At 62.0% G+C, this 14,746-nt stretch overlaps 2 protein-coding genes across 3 annotated transcripts; both read right to left on the bottom strand.

The window, feature by feature from the left end:
- Positions 1-391: 391 nt before the first annotated feature.
- LOC105471975 (taperin) lies at positions 392-9,538 on the bottom strand. Of its 2 annotated transcripts, XM_011724880.3 has the most exons (4): positions 7,772-9,531; positions 1,228-1,462; positions 1,033-1,139; positions 392-948 (listed from the first exon to the last, which is right to left on the bottom strand). In XM_011724880.3, exons 1-4 carry the CDS (start codon positions 9,488-9,490, stop codon positions 886-888), a joined length of 2,124 nt encoding a protein of 707 aa, XP_011723182.2. In that variant the 5' UTR covers positions 9,491-9,531; the 3' UTR covers positions 392-885. The 2 variants fall into 2 exon arrangements, with proteins under 2 accessions (XP_011723182.2, XP_070934763.1); XM_071078662.1 differs by having other exon boundaries at positions 392-1,139; positions 7,772-9,538.
- A 3,658-nt stretch (positions 9,539-13,196) lies between these two features.
- On the bottom strand, positions 13,197-14,736 carry LOC105471974 (transmembrane protein 203). Its single transcript, XM_011724879.3, has one exon. The coding sequence runs from the start codon at positions 14,497-14,499 to the stop codon at positions 14,089-14,091; it is 411 nt and encodes a 136-aa protein (XP_011723181.1). The 5' UTR covers positions 14,500-14,736; the 3' UTR covers positions 13,197-14,088.
- Between the last annotated feature and the right edge of the window lie 10 nt (positions 14,737-14,746).

Below are 14,746 nucleotides of genomic sequence, written 5' to 3' on the forward strand. Positions count from 1 at the left end.
CCCTGTGCTGCCCTCATGCTGCCCTTCCCTTGGTCCCTCCACAGGCTCTGGGCCCCTCAGAGAAGTCACTTCAGGCCCAACAGCTGCAACACTCACCCTCCCACCTGAAGTCTAGGCCCCTGACAGCAGGCCTGGCATCCTACCTCCCACAGTGCCAGCTCTGGGAGGCTGGGGTGGAGGGGCAACAGGTTAACAGGCCGTCGAAGTTGGGGGGTCAGAGCCTTGGCCACTGGGACATCAAGGAGTGGGGGTACCAGACTGGGGTCCCCTCCCACACACCCTGGCACAGACATGCAAGCTGGGGCCCACTGTACCCCATGTGGCCTCTTACTGCAGAGACCTGCCCCTGCTCCCCTCTCAGTCAAGGACCACGCAGTGGGGATGCCAGCAGCCTTGTCCAGTGCTGTTTATTGAGTCCATCGTCAGAGGCAGGAAAGATGCCACTCATCACAGAGGGCATGGGGGCTGTGGGCAGGGGCTTAGGGTCCTGCAGAGGACAAGTAGCTGGGACAGCCCTTCACCCCAGACCCCCCATGGCCGCTGGGAGGCAGGCTGAGGAGACAGGACAGGGAACTGCCAGGTGTAGAATCTGCACAGTCCCCTGCCGGGTTGCAGATGGCCACCACCCAGCAGACCCCTGACCTCACCCACAGGCAGTTCCCCACCCCACTCCCCACCTGGGCCCTCCCAAACCAGGGCCGGGGAGTGAGACCCAGACCTGGTCCCAATGGCAGGAGGCACCCTGGCTGCTTCCAAGGCCAGGAGGGGTGGGTGGAATACGGTGAGACCAGACAAGGCAGAAGTGGGTGCAGTAGTCCCTGGCTACCGCCCAGCTTCTGGGACTCCCACAGCTGGGGCTCAGCCTTGGTCCTGGCAGTGCTGGGCTCAGAAATAAAGGGCTGGCTCGCTGCGGAAGTCCGAGAGGTCATTCTGACTGGCAGGTGTGAGCTGAAAGTGAGAGAACATAATGTGGACACATGGGCTCGCCCAGGCATCAGACTCCCCGAAGCGCTCCCCTCCCCTGCAGCTCACCATGGCCTCTGTGGGCGGGGGCTCTGCCTCCCTCGGGGCCTGCTCTAGTGCCTGCTCCTGCCACTTGCTGAAGGCCACAGAGTGCTTCGGGGTGTAGCTGGACAGGCCTGTGAACGGAGATGCACACATGGACATGTGGACACAGACCAGGCTCCACCCCGCCCAGGCTGCCTGTCCCCCTAGGTGGGCACCCACCTGAGCTGCCCTCTGGCAGCCGAGAGCTCTCGGGTCTCACGCTGCTCACAAACGTGGCCCGGGGCAGGAAGAGTGCAAAGGGCTTCTCCTCTGAGCCGGAACCCTCTTCCTCCTCTTCCTCTTCCTCCTCCTCCTCCTCCTCCTCATGCTCCACCTCTTCCTCCTGTGCTAGGGAGCTCTCGGAGGGGTACTCAAATGTGGTCTGCAGGCTTTTGTCATTGAAGGAGATCTTCATCTGGGAGTGAGAGTCACATGAACCAGGGCTGAGGGCCCACATGGGCACAATGCCAGGGGCTCAGGTCCAGCCCTCAGGATGAGGCTGACCCAAGTGGGGCGCCGGACGCGCCGGATGCACCATCAACCCTTCGGGGGCTCCAGGAGGTGGGCAAAGACCTCTCCAGCTGGACGCTGCAGGCGTCCATCCCCTCCACCCTGGGGGCCAACTTCCCCTCCCAATCCCAGCCAGGGAGCAAACCCTGATCAGGACCAGAAGCCCAAAGCCTCTGGGTCCCCAGAAGCATCTAAACCAGCTCCCGGGGCTACCATCTCAGGACCCTCCTGCTCTGCTGTCTGGGCAGAGCACCAGCTGGGGGGACACTGGGGTGGACACATCCCCTCCCACTAGAGCAGGAACAGGGCGGAAGAGAGGCTGTCCCCTCAGGGGTCTTGCCCTCTAGGCTCCAGGCAGCTCCTGCTGGTGTCTGGGGCCTCTCTCTAAAGCCAACTTCATGTCCTGGTTTACTGGATGCCTGGACAATCCGGCAGAGCACGGACCCCCCCCCACTGCTGACAAGGGCCTCTGTGAGGCGACAAGCCGGGCGGTAGCCCCAGGCACCATCACCCACCTAACATAGTTGAGAGTTGGCCTGAGGGACTGTGCAGAGTGAGGAACCGCCTCCACTGAGCCTGGGTGCCAGCGACCCCAGCAATGACCCCTTCCTCACCCTGCTGTCCCTCTGGCCCTCGTCCTCTGTCCCCACTTCGTAGGCTGCAGGATTTCACATCTGAGCAAATGCTTTCCTTTTCCCAGTGGCCTTGAAGCCCAGGCAGGGCTGCTGGTTCCCAGGGGCAATGGGAGCAGTGGTCAGGACTCTCCACCTCCCCTGACCGGGGCTTGCATGGGGCTAAGCTCCCCACAACAGCCGAGCTCCCACCGCTCAGCTGCACTCAGCCCGGCCCCAGTGGTCCCCCATGAAAATGAGCGGGCCCCACCTGCAGCAGATGGGAGCGGCCCTGCCGGAGCTCGAAATATTAAACTCTTCCTGGGCACAGGACACCAGCAGCTCAAGTTCCTCCTCCTCCCCTAGAAGGACCCAGAGGCAGGAGCCGGGCCCCAGGCAGAGAACCACCGCAGCCAGGCACAGTAGGATGAGACAGCCTCTCAGGAAGCAGCTGAGGCCACACAGGGCTGCCAGGACAGGGCCGAGGGCACACGCTCCCGCCATCATGCCCTCTCCCGCAGTGGCCACACGGCCCACAGCCAAGCGTACCCTTGGGTCCCTTCTCACCATGAACATCCCCACCTCCCACAGCCGGGGGGGCCACCCTTTGTGCCCAAACCTCCAGCTTCCCTTCTCAGCACAGCTCACACAGAGCCCTGCTGGGCAACTCAGTTGCCTGCTTGCATCCCTACCCTAGGCCTCAGCACCCCAGCTGTCTGCATGGATGAGCGGGGGAGGGGGAGGCCACCTGGATCAGACAAAACAAGGAGAAAGGCACCAGCTCCTGTCCCTTAACTGCCCCGCCTGTGGCTAGGCCCACCTGGCCCTCCAACGCTCATCCCACAGGAGGCCAGGCAGGGAGAGGCTGGGACAGACCCTACAAACACCCACCCACTGCCAGCCCACTTGGGGATGGGGTCACCCAGCCCTCCCAGACTCATGCTTTGGGACAGATACCCCAGGTGGAGGTGCTCAAGGCAGGACAGGGCTGGTGGGCCAGAGGTCTCCCACAGCCCCAAAGTCCAGCAACAAATGGGGCTTCCAGTCGCCCTGGATACGTGGAGCTAACCCAGATGACCCCGAAGTCCTCAGGCCCAGCCCCCATGGCTGAGAACACAGAAGGGCTGGCTGCCAGGGCTGCAGGATTAGTGCCCTCGCTCGTGCACATGACCAGTCCCAGCAGGGGGGCTGCGGGGGCTGCGTGCACATGGGCCCTGAGCCTGGTACAGCCTGGCCAGGCAGTGGGGAGCGGGGGGTGGACAGGCAGCCCCTGTCTGCCCTCAGCTGGGGCCCAGGGCTCTGGTCACGTCCTGCCTCCCCAGGTCTCCTCAGCTGGGCTGGTACACAGCCCTCCCCTCCCACTGTGGAGACAGGTCAGTGGGTCACAGGACACCCCGTGACTCATGCTGTGGGCAGCCTGAAGACCCCAGGACGCAGGATGGGCAGAGGGTGTGGCCAGGGGCTGGCAATGCAGCCTATCAGGGACTTCGCCTGGCGCAGCCAACAGAGAGCCCGCAGGTGGGTCCCGGCTCAGCCCAGCCTCCCAGCAGAGCCTCCTGGCTTCTCAGGACCCTTTTGTTCTTGCTCCACTCACCCTGCCTGTGCACACCTAGCTTTGGTTACCAAAGGGCCTGGCCTCCACCCGGGACAAAGGGCCAAGCAGCCAGCCCCAACCTGCCCAGATGGAGGTGTGAGCTGAGCCCAGCCCTGCCCCTCCCTCCTCCCTGCACATGGCTACCTGCCTCCCATCCCCCACGCAGCCCCAGCCAACGCTCCCACGGGTGGCCGGACCCTAGACCAGGCTGCCCGAGTGCAATGTCCACAGCAGGCTCCCGGGACGCTGGGTGCTCCCTGAGTCAAGTGTGGCCCCAGCGCCAGGCACAGCCTCCACCCATGAGAAAGCTGAGGGAGGAGGGTCCAGGCAGCTGCTGGGGTCCCTGGCTTCAGAAAGACCACCTAGGTGGCACCTATGGGAAGAGCTGGTGGAGAGGCGGGAAGGAAAGGAAAGTTGACAAGAAGGGGCTCAGCCAACAACAGTGAGAGATGCAACAGCCGCTGGCCACCCAGGATCTGCGCCGCACATGGGGAGAGGCAGGGAGGAGCCCAGTCTGGGGCTTGGTGCTGGCCGGGAGGTGGTGTCAGCAGGAAGGGCAGATGTCAGGGTGGCACTTGGGTCTAAGGATCAGAGAACAAGGCCTTGGGAGTGGAGGCGGAAGTCCCACAGCAGGTGAGGGCAGACAGCCCTGGGTGTCCAGAACTGCACCCTGGGGACACTGACATGCTCCGGCTGGGCAGAGAGCCAGAAGGGGAGGAGGGGAGGAGGAGAGGAGGGCAGAGGGGAGAGGAAGGGGCAGCCAGACAGGTAGGAGCCAGGCCAGGTGGCGCTCCACGAAGAGGAAAGGCTGCAGCGCCAAGTCCCACGGGCGGCAGGTGTGAGGATGAGAAGGAATGCCCCACCCTCCAGGAAAGCAGCCTGGGCGCGGCTGCAATAGCACACAGCAGTCTGCCCCAAGCTCAGCCTGCGAGACGGTGCACCTGCCGCTTCTGCCAATGGACAACTTAAATGGGCCTGTGCCTGCCAGGCGGCTCCCCCCCCCCCCGCACATAGGCCAGCAGCCCCCCACTGCCCAGAGCAGGGCGGCACCCCTCAGAGGCGTGCAAGGGCATCATACCCTGTGTGGGGACAGCCAGCCCCAGGGCAGGTGCCTCACAGACTCCCACCACCCAGACAACTCCACTGAAGAGCTGCCCTTCATCTGCACCCCAGGAAAAGCAGCAGCACCGCCAGTCACTGAGGTGCACAGTAAGCCGTTGGCCCACAGTCAGGTCCCGCTGGATTCCAAGCCCTGCAATCCCTGCACTCCACCCCCATGCTCTGGGGTCACACACAGCCAGTGGTCCCAACCAAAGGCTGGGGCCAGCACCGTGGCTCACGCCTGTAATCCCAGCACTTTGGGAGGGTGAGGCGGGTGGATCACCTGAGGCAGGAGTTCGAGACCAGCCTGGCCAACATGGTGAAACCTTGTCTGTACTAAAAATACAATAATTAGTCGGGCGTGGTGGCACACACCTGTAATCCCAGCTACTCGGGAGGCTGAGGCAGTAGAATTGCTTGAACCCTAGGAGATGGAGGTTGCCCTGAGCTGAGATACTGCCATTGCCCTCCAGCCTGGGTGACAGAGCAAGACTGTCTCAAAAAACAAAAAATAAAAAAAGGCTGCCTAGGGTGGTCAGGCAAGGCCAGGTACAGGACTCGCATGGGGCACCTTGCACCCCCACCTGTGAGTGCTCCTGGCCCAGGGGCCACAGAGTACATGGGACAGCCCTGCCCCGCAGCCCACTGTGCTGAGGCCAGCAAGCCATTCTGAAAGGCAGGGCAGCCCCATGCCTCCGTCCCCTCCTGATGGACATTCTGGCTCTTCCCAGGCAGGGCAGCTGGCCTGTACCCAGGCAGGAAGTCACAGCCAGCAGGTCATGCTGCTCTGGCAGGGCCCTGCCCGGGCCACCTGGCCATGCCAGGCATTGTCCATCTGGACTCCCACCCCTTCAGGCTGGCCTGAGCTCCTCCCTCCTGCTGGTCCAGGGCTTGTTTCCCAGGCTCAGCTTCTCTCCCCGACTGCATCTTTCTGCTCCTGTTGGCCCTCCGGCCCCCACCCTGCCCTTCTGATTCTAACCCAGCCACAAGTGACCCCCACAGTTCTGTCCCCCCTCCTTTTTTTTTTTTTTTTAAGACAGAGTTTCACTCTGTCGCCCAGGCTGGAGTGCAGTGGCGCCATCACGGCTCACTGTAAGCTCCGCCTCCCGGGTTCACGCCATTCTCCTGCCTCAGCCTCCGGAGTAGCTGGGATTAAAGGTGCCTGCCACCACACCCAGCTAATTTTTTTATATCTTCTTAGTAGAGACGGGGTTTCACCATCTTGGCCAGGATTGTCTTGAACTCCTGCCCTCGTGATCCACCCGCCTCGGCCTTCCAAAGTGCTGGGATTACAGGTGTGAGCCACCATGCCCGGCACAGTTCTGTCCCTTCTGAGGGCAAGATGGCCAGGCCCTAGGCAGCGGCCTCAAGTCCCAGAAAGAAGCCAGGCTCCCAGGGATGGCCACACAAGTTACGGGGAGGGGTTCTAGAAACAGGAACCTGAACTCAGTTCTCGCCCCACAAGCTCCATGACCTCATCTGACTCCTGAGGTGCAGATTCCTCTCTACAAAGGGGGAGGTGTCCCCACTGCCACCTCTGGGGCAAGACCAGGAAGCACCCACCTCGCGTAGCCAGGGCCAAGGGTACGGACGCAGGGGAGGGAAAGGCAGACAGGAGCTGGGGGAGAGAGGCTGTGGCTATCAGACCGACCCCACCTCGATGGGCTGGGGTGATGCTCGGGCGAGGGTTGGGGAGACAGACCCATGTGGCTCCAGGAATGGGAGGGGCCCTGTGCCCAGCCCCAAGCCCCCACTGGAAGCACCTGAGGAGGGTTAGCACAGATGCCTGGGCCGGCAGACAGAGCAGGCAGGAGCACCAACGCCCTGGTTCCAGCAGGGGAGGATGGACAGGGAGAGGCACAATGCCAAGGCCAACCCCAGGCAGGAAGCAAACAGAGGGAGGCAGCAGCCTGTCTGCTGAGGGAGCCCGAAAGGTCCCATCCCCAGCCTGGGAAAACTGAGGCTGGAGGACAGCCCACCTCAGGGGTGAGCCTAGCCAGCACTGGCTCTGGGGCAGTGCCTGGACAGGAAGAGCCAAGGGAGATGCCCCAGGCCCCCGCTCAGTCCCCAGGGAAGGTACACCTGCTTCCTGACAGGTCACCGCAGATGGGGAAGTCACGTGGAGCTGCCCTTGGAATTTGCCCTGGGGAACAAATACAGGTGCAAGAATGACCAGGAAGAATCTGAGGATTTTCTTTTTCCTGTGCCCAGAGGGTTCCAGGCCACTGGCCAGGAGGGAGACTCCCCTGCCTGGCTGGCTCAGAGCCTCCAAAGTCCCCTTCTCCCCAGCAAGCTTCCCAGGCCCAGAACAGGCATATGCTAGACACTCACGCGGCACTCCTGCCCAGCTCCCAGCCAGTGTGCTTTCTGAGGCGTTGACAGCCCCCTCCAACTGGCTGGTGGGCTGCACCCCAGGGCTGACCGTGATGCAGGGATCCCGCCAACCCCGATCACGGGCCTCTTCCCACTCACATCCTGGCGCCCCGCGCCCATGCAGCGGGCCCTCCAGGAGACCATGTGAGGCCACCCCCTCAAAGCCAAGCCTAGGGAGGAGCCCACAAGCCCAGGTCTGCTTCTTCCAACTGGACTGACAAAGGGACAGGCCCGCCCCGCTAATTCCATATGAGCCACAAGAACTGGCAAGAGGCACAGCACTGTCTGCCCCGGTGCTCTCCAGCAGCCTCGAAAGGCACACAGTAGGTCAGCTGTCCCCATGGCCCAAGTCAGGGGGCTCCACTGGGGCCCTGGACCCGGCACGGCTCACCCAGCCTCAGCTCACCTCGAGTCCATATAGAAACCATCCTTTGCCCAGGCCAAGCGTCCTGGGATCAGGGCAGGTGCTGCCCACACGGCTGTGTGAGCTGTCACTCTCTCCCTCCTGGCCAGTGGCCCTGCCCCCACCACTGACCTTCTTTCTTGAGGAGCCAGCCTTGGTGAGGCAGGACTTCTGCAGGGCCAGGTAGCCGCCAATCACTTCGATCTCGTGCACAGTGGGGTAGCGCTTCTTCAGCGTGGGCCCCAGGAGGCAACCAGCCTTCTCCTCCTCGGCCTCCTGTGGCCGGGGCTCCCCGTTGGCCTGACTGAAGTTCTGGCCCTGCAGGGCCCCTGGCTTCCTCTTGGGCACCACTGTGAAGGTGTTGCTGCCCCGGGGCTGAAGCTCTGCCACGCACCCGGGCCTGGCAGGACGCAGGGAGCAGGGTAGTTTGGCTTCTTGGGGGGCCTCCTTCTCCCAGTCTACCTCATCGATGAAGGTGACAGGCAGCCCTGGCTTCCCATATTCTCGGCTACTCTTGTCCAAGCCAGGAACCCTGAGGCCCTCAGCAGGCTCAGCTTCTTCTGCAGCAGTCGGCAGTAAGGGGGGTGGTGAGGACGGCCTCTGCCACCTGATGGCCCGGTCAGTGAGGGCGGTGGCTGTCCTGGGACAGGCCCCCTCCTCGACTGCCCACTGTGCCTCGACCTCCACGGGGCTCTTCCCTTGGGCAGGCGCACCATCCCCTCCAGGCACCGGCTGGGATCCGAGCTCCTGGCTCGGGGAGGCCGGGCCCACGTCTCCCTTTGGCAGCTCCACGGACTGCGCCCCCTCAGGAGGAGGGGCCCCGGAGGCCTTGCTCTTGGGAATGAACATGAAGGAATTTCGAGAGTTTGCGCGGAGGCTGGCCAGCGCCCGGGCCTGGAGGTCCCCCGAGGGGATGGTCTCCATATCTGGCTTGGGGGCCGGCCGAATCTCGAAGGAGTCGTTGGCGCTGGTGGCTGCGGAGACGCACTGGCGCTGGCTAGGAGTGGCACTGGCAGGGGGCGAGGCTGGAGTGGCACTCGGGGTCCCGGGGCTGGGGGGCGGGTGGAGGGAGGGATCCCCCGACTCCACCTTTGGCTTCCACTGTCCCGACCCAGGCGGGGAGCCCGCGAGGCGGTTGGCAGGGCCGGCCCTGGGCTCCGGGACCAAGGGCCCGTTGGAGAGCAGGTGGGCGTCCGCACCGCGATGCAGACCCCGGGGGTGAACGGTGAAGGAATTGCTGCCGGTCTTCTGGAGGAAGTCGCTGCGGCGGGCCCCGGGGCTCGCCCCTCCACCGCGGGGCCCGGGCGCGACGGGCGGGCTGGGGGCCGCGGGCGGGAGCCGGGGCTGCGCGGGCGGCGGCGGCGGGGGCGGGGGGCGGGCGCGCTCAGGGCTCCCGCGGCGGCGCGGCGCAGCGGGCGGGTCGAACCTCTCCAGCAGGCGGCTGACGCGGCCGGGCGGCGCCCCGTACACCAGCACCTCGGCGGCGCGGATCTGCGCGGCCCCTGGGGCGGGCGGGGAGGGCGGCGCGGGCGGGAAGCCGGGCACCGTCTCGATGATAAGGACGCTGTCGGCGCGGAGGGCGCGCACGCCGGGCACGCGGCGGTACCGCTCCAGCAGCCGCGCCCCCGCCGCGCCCCCGCCCCGCCGCCGCTCGGCCTCCAGCCGCATGAACGGGTTCTCGCGCAGCGGGCCCAGGCTCTCCGCCAGCACCCGCTGCTCGGGCTCCGCCGCCCCGGGCCCCGCGCCCCCGCCCAGCGCGGCCAGTTTGGCCCGCTTCCGCTCCAGGATCTCGCGCTTCCAGGCGGGCACCGCAGCGCGCGGCCCCGAGCCCGGCCGCCCCAGGGCGGCCATGCTTCGAACGCGGCCGCGGACGGCTGGACTGAGGGCCGGAGTGGCCGCCGCCGTCGCGGCAGACCTGGGCGCCGCGGCCACGCCCCCTCCCGGGCCACCGACCATTGGGGGGAAGCCCGCTCTCCCCGCCCCGCGCGGGACGCCCACCTATGGCAGGAGAGGAGGGCGGGCCCCTCAGGTGACCCTACCGATTGGACAACACTCGCCTCAACCCCGCCTCCCAAGGGACTTCATTGGACAACGCCTATCACCGGAGCCGGCCTCCATTGGGAAGGCCCCTCGGACACACCCAGGGGCCTCGCGCTGCTCACTGGCGGACCCCACTTCCGCCCCTGCGCTGTCGCCTCCCGGCGTCCCTGCGGGGAGCTGGGTGGGCGGCCCCTGGGCCCCGCGCCCCGAGTGACCTTGGCTGAGCTTGGGACTTCCTCACGCTGCCAGCACCGAGGCCGCCTGTTCCATCCGCTGAGGGTGCAGGAAGGGGGCTGCTCCAGGACCGAAGGCACCCGCTCCCGTGGACGGTGCACAGGCCACACTCTGGCCCGGACCCTGCTTTCACCAGGGGCCCTCTGACCTCCGGCAGGTGCCTGCGGGGCTTCGAAATGCCAATTCTGGAGCCCTGAGCAGCCCCAACGAACCAGTTTCTCAGAAATCGCTAGTTTTTATAGGCTGCCCAGGTGGGAGCCTCTTACCCCAACCTTTCCATCCGTGGTCCCCACAAAGCATGTGCAGGAGCAGGCACAAAGGAAGCAGCCTCTCCCGCCACACGCAAGCAGGCTCACCAGGGCAGGGCCCTGTATGCTTGGACAGTTCTCCAATGCATTAAGAGCCAAAAAAAAAAAAAAAAAAAAAAAAAAAAGCCAGGGTAACGGTGGGCCCCATAGGGCCGACCCCTGCGTCTGATCACTCCACCCTACCGCCACGTTAAGGCTACTCCTCTCCCATCGGTTGAACTTCTCCCCATTCAGGCTCCAGATGCCATGACCCTGAGGGCACAGCCTCCAGGCCGACAAGTCCCTTCTGTCCCAGGGAGGGCTTCGGAGTGCTTCCACAGTCTTTCAAGCCTGCAGATAATAGGGAGATCGCTTGGAGCCATGGGGAGAAGGGGAATTGGAGTGCGGACATCACCGTCTTTCCATCACCTGCCCTGCAGTCAGCAGCCTGCTCAGTAGACACTGCTGCTTCCCACACCACTTGCCTGTCAGGGACAGTGCTCCAGGGTCACCTGGGTCTCTGCGAAGACGCAGAACAGGTTTTTCTTTTTTTAACTTGGGGATGCCCTCCTCAGCTTCTGTGCCCCATGACAGTCTGCAGCAGCCGCTAGCTTAATGCTGCCTTATTCTCCTGCCACTCCATTAAGCTGGAGAAAATAATTTTTTTTTTTCTTTTTTTGAGATGGAGTCTTGCTCTTGTCACCCAGGCTGGAGTGCAGTGGCAGGATCTCGGCTCACTGCAACCTCCGCCTCCCGGATTCAAGTGATTCTCCTGCCTTAGCCTCCCAAGTAGCTGGGGTTACAGGCGCCTGCCACGACGCCCAGCTAATTTTTGTATTTTTAGTAGAGCCAGGGTTCCGCCATGTTGGCCAGACTGATCTCGAACTCCTGGCCTCGTGATCCGCCTGCCTTGGCCTCCCAAAGTGCTGGGATTACAGGCGTGAGCCACCGCGCCTGGCCAGAATTTCGTTTCAGCCTTCCAGAAGCCAAGTGTCTCCTCCCATAGGGCCCTCCTCAAATCGCCTTTCCAAAGGAAGCATCCAATGTTCATCACTTCTACCCTAATAGGGTTGCCCAATTCTGAACTACCAAAATAAAACAGGGGAACACACAAAACACAAAATCTAGAAATAAATAACATCACGAAGGCCGGGCGCGGTGGCTCAAGCCTGTAATCCCAGCACTTTGGGAGGCCGAGACGGGCGGATCACGAGGTCAGGAGATCGAGAGACGATCCCGGCTAACACGGTGAAACCCCGTCTCTACTAAAAAATACAAAAAAATAGCCGGGCGAGGTGGCGGCGCCTGTGGTCCCAGCTACTCGGGAGGCTGAGGCAGGAGAATGGCGGGAACCCGGGAGGCGGAGCTTGCAGTGAGCTGAGATCCGGCCACTGCACTCCAGCCTGGGCGACAGAGCGAGACTCCGTCTCAAAAAAAAAATAAATAAATAAATAAATAACATCACGAGGAAACTCACTCCCACTGTTCAGCTTGAATCTGGCTTTGACAAAAGTTATGCCGACCCCAGGCTTGACACATTGTCGTAGCTGTGCAACAAACCAGATAAGCTGCCTCCAACACAAGTCCCTCCACGGTTTACACAACTAAGCATACACGCCAGGCAGAGGCGGACACTGCAATACGCTGGCCAGGCTGATGCATGAGAGCAGAGGTCAGCACACCTGTGTAACGAGCCAGATAGGACTTTTTTTTTTTTTGAGATGGAGTCTCGCTCTGTTGCCCAGGCTGGAGTGCAGTGGTGCTAGCTATCTCGGCTGACCGCAACCTCTGCCTCCCAGGTTCAAGCAATTCTCCTGCCTCAGCCTCCAGAGTAGCTGGGATTACAGGCATGCGCCACCATGCCCAGCTAATTTTAGTATTTTTAGTAGAGACGGGGTTTCACCATGTTGGTCAGGCTGGTCTCAAACTCCTGACCTCGTGATCCGTCCGCCTCAGCCACCCAAAGTGCTGGGATTACAAGCGTGAGCCACCGCGTCTGGCCCCAGATAGGAAATATTTTAGCCCACTGGTTTCTGCCAGGGACAGTTTTGTCCCCCAGGGCCCTTGACAATGTCTAGATAAACATCTGGTTGTCACAAGTGAAGGTTGCTACTGGCATCTATCCAGGAGAGACAAAAACACTGCGAAACAGCCTGCATCCTCACTAGAGAATCTTCTGGCCCTGAAGGCCAAGAGTGCCAAGTAAGAGACCTTGGACTCTGAGGGTCATATTCACTCTCTGTCACACGTTCTGCTTTTGCTTTTTTTTGCGGGGGGACAGAGTCTTGCTCTGTCACCCAGGCTGGAGTGCAGTGGCGCAATCTCGGCTCACTGCAATCTCCGCCTCCTGAGTTCACGCCATTCTCCTGCCTCAGCCTCCCGAGTAGCTGGGACTATAGGTGCCCACCACCATGCCCGGCTAATTTTTGTATTTTTAGTAGAGACGGGGTTTCACCGTGTTAGCCAGGATGGTCTCGATCTCCTGACCTCGTGATCCGCCCTCCTCAGCCTCCCAAAGTGCTGGGATTACAGGCGTGAGCCACCGCACCCGGCCTGCTTTTAATTATTTAGGGGTGTAAAAACCATCCTCAGCTCAAGGGTCACACAAAAACAGGCCTTAGGACATTGTTTGCTGATCCCCGCGCTACAGAGTGCCAAGGCCCACACAATACCACACACTGGCAAGAAGTCACGGGCTCTGGGGTCACAAACTATTCAACGGGTCTTCAACGTGAGCCTAGACTGTTGTCTTCACACAGGGTGGGGCGGGTGCCTGAGTTACCGGCCTCCTAGAGCAGGAAGGAGGGATTCTCCAGAACGAGTGATTCCCACCACCACCACCATCCACTAAGCTCTAGCCACAGGTTTCAACCCATCTGAAACTGCAGCTCTGTAACCAGTTACACCATGCAGCAGACAGTATCTCAATATTCATCACATTTAACCTTTGAGGGGTACAGGCAACCACTATTCATTTCAGGAAAACATTCTCTTACTTTATTTGCATCTCAGCAAAGGTTCTCATTTGGCACCTGACTGGCATCAAACCAAAGTTCATAGGCCAACAAAGCTGGGCCACTCACAAGTTTCCCATTTGTAGGTCTCAGTGCCTATGAGTATCCGACACCTGTTCCTCTCTTCAGTCTCTCAGGGAGGCTTAAATCTGTCTCAGGTGTGCTAAGAGTGCCAGCCACAAGGTGGTGAAAAGGTCCACGGAACTGCAGTCTTCGCTGGGATAGGAAACCAAGCAGTGCCTGGACAGCAGAGCTCTTTTCGTGGGCAAGAGATAACCAGACAGGACCCTAATCGTGCTCTTATTCAACATTCTTCTCTCTCTGCCTAGACTGGAATAAAAAGCCAATCTCTCGTGGCACAGGGGAGATACAAGCTGGTTTACATTTGATCTAACAAAGGCATCTACCGAAGTCTGGTCTGGATGGACGGCACAGGGAGCTCTCAGGTCAGCGCTGCTGGTTGGAGGACATTCCTGAGTCCAGCTTTGCAGCCTTTGTGCAACAGTACTTTCCCAGGATCCACAGGAAATACTCAGAGTCCACCGGGACATTTTACTTATATTCAGCTTCCAAGTGTCAGAGGGGTTCAGGACTGTCTGGCCTGGGGGCCTCCTCAGGACCTCAATTCAGGATTATCTACTCAAAGCATTAAATAAAAAGAAATACATTTTCAGGATGAAGGCTGCTCTTTTAAACCCTGCTGAAGAAACCATTTCAGGCAGGACTGAAATAGGAAAACCGGGCACTCAGTTCGGCGCAAGCAGGAGTTGCCTTTAGACTAGAGAGCCTCTCCTCCGGTGCGGCGCAAGTAGGGCCTCGGCTTGAGGTCAGCATTCTAGCCGTCCAGCGCTCCCTCTCCGGCACCTCGGTGAGGCTAGTTGACCCGACAGGCGCGGATCATGAGCAGCTGCAGGAGAATGAAGACCGGGGACGTAATGAGGCCGAACCAGAGCTCCCGAGTCTGCTCCGCCAGCTTCTGGCACAACAGCATCTCGAAGACGAACTTGAGACTCAGGACCGTGAGGACCCAGAAAAGGCGGAGCACCGCCAGCCGCTTCTCTCCATCCTGGAAGAGGCGCACGGACACGATGGTGGTGAAGTAGGTGCTGAGCCCGTCAGCGGCGAAGAAAGGCACGAACACGTTCCACCAGGAGAGGCCCGGGACCAGGCCATCCACACGCAGTGCCAGCAGCACAGAGAACACCAGCAGGGCCAGCAGGTGCACGAAGATCTCGAAGGTGGCGAAGCCTAGCCACTGCACCAGCTCCCGGAGCGAGAAGAGCATCGCGCCCGTTGAGCGCGGGCCGGGGCCCGGCCGAGCGTGCCACCCGCGGGGCTGCGTCTCCTCTCCCCGTGGCCCTCGCCCGCGCCTGCCGCCGCTGCTGCGAGCGAGAGGCAGAGAGCGGCCCCGCCACCCCCAGCCCTCGGCCCTGGTGCGCCGGCAATGCCCTGGCCCCGACCCGGGACTCAACCCTGGCCGCCGGTGGACGCCCGCCTCGATCGGACGCCATGCCCCACCGGGCGCGTCCCTA

Source organism: Macaca nemestrina, chromosome 14 (genome assembly GCF_043159975.1).
Source record: "Macaca nemestrina isolate mMacNem1 chromosome 14, mMacNem.hap1, whole genome shotgun sequence".
Classification (NCBI taxonomy): Eukaryota; Metazoa; Chordata; class Mammalia; order Primates; family Cercopithecidae; genus Macaca; species Macaca nemestrina.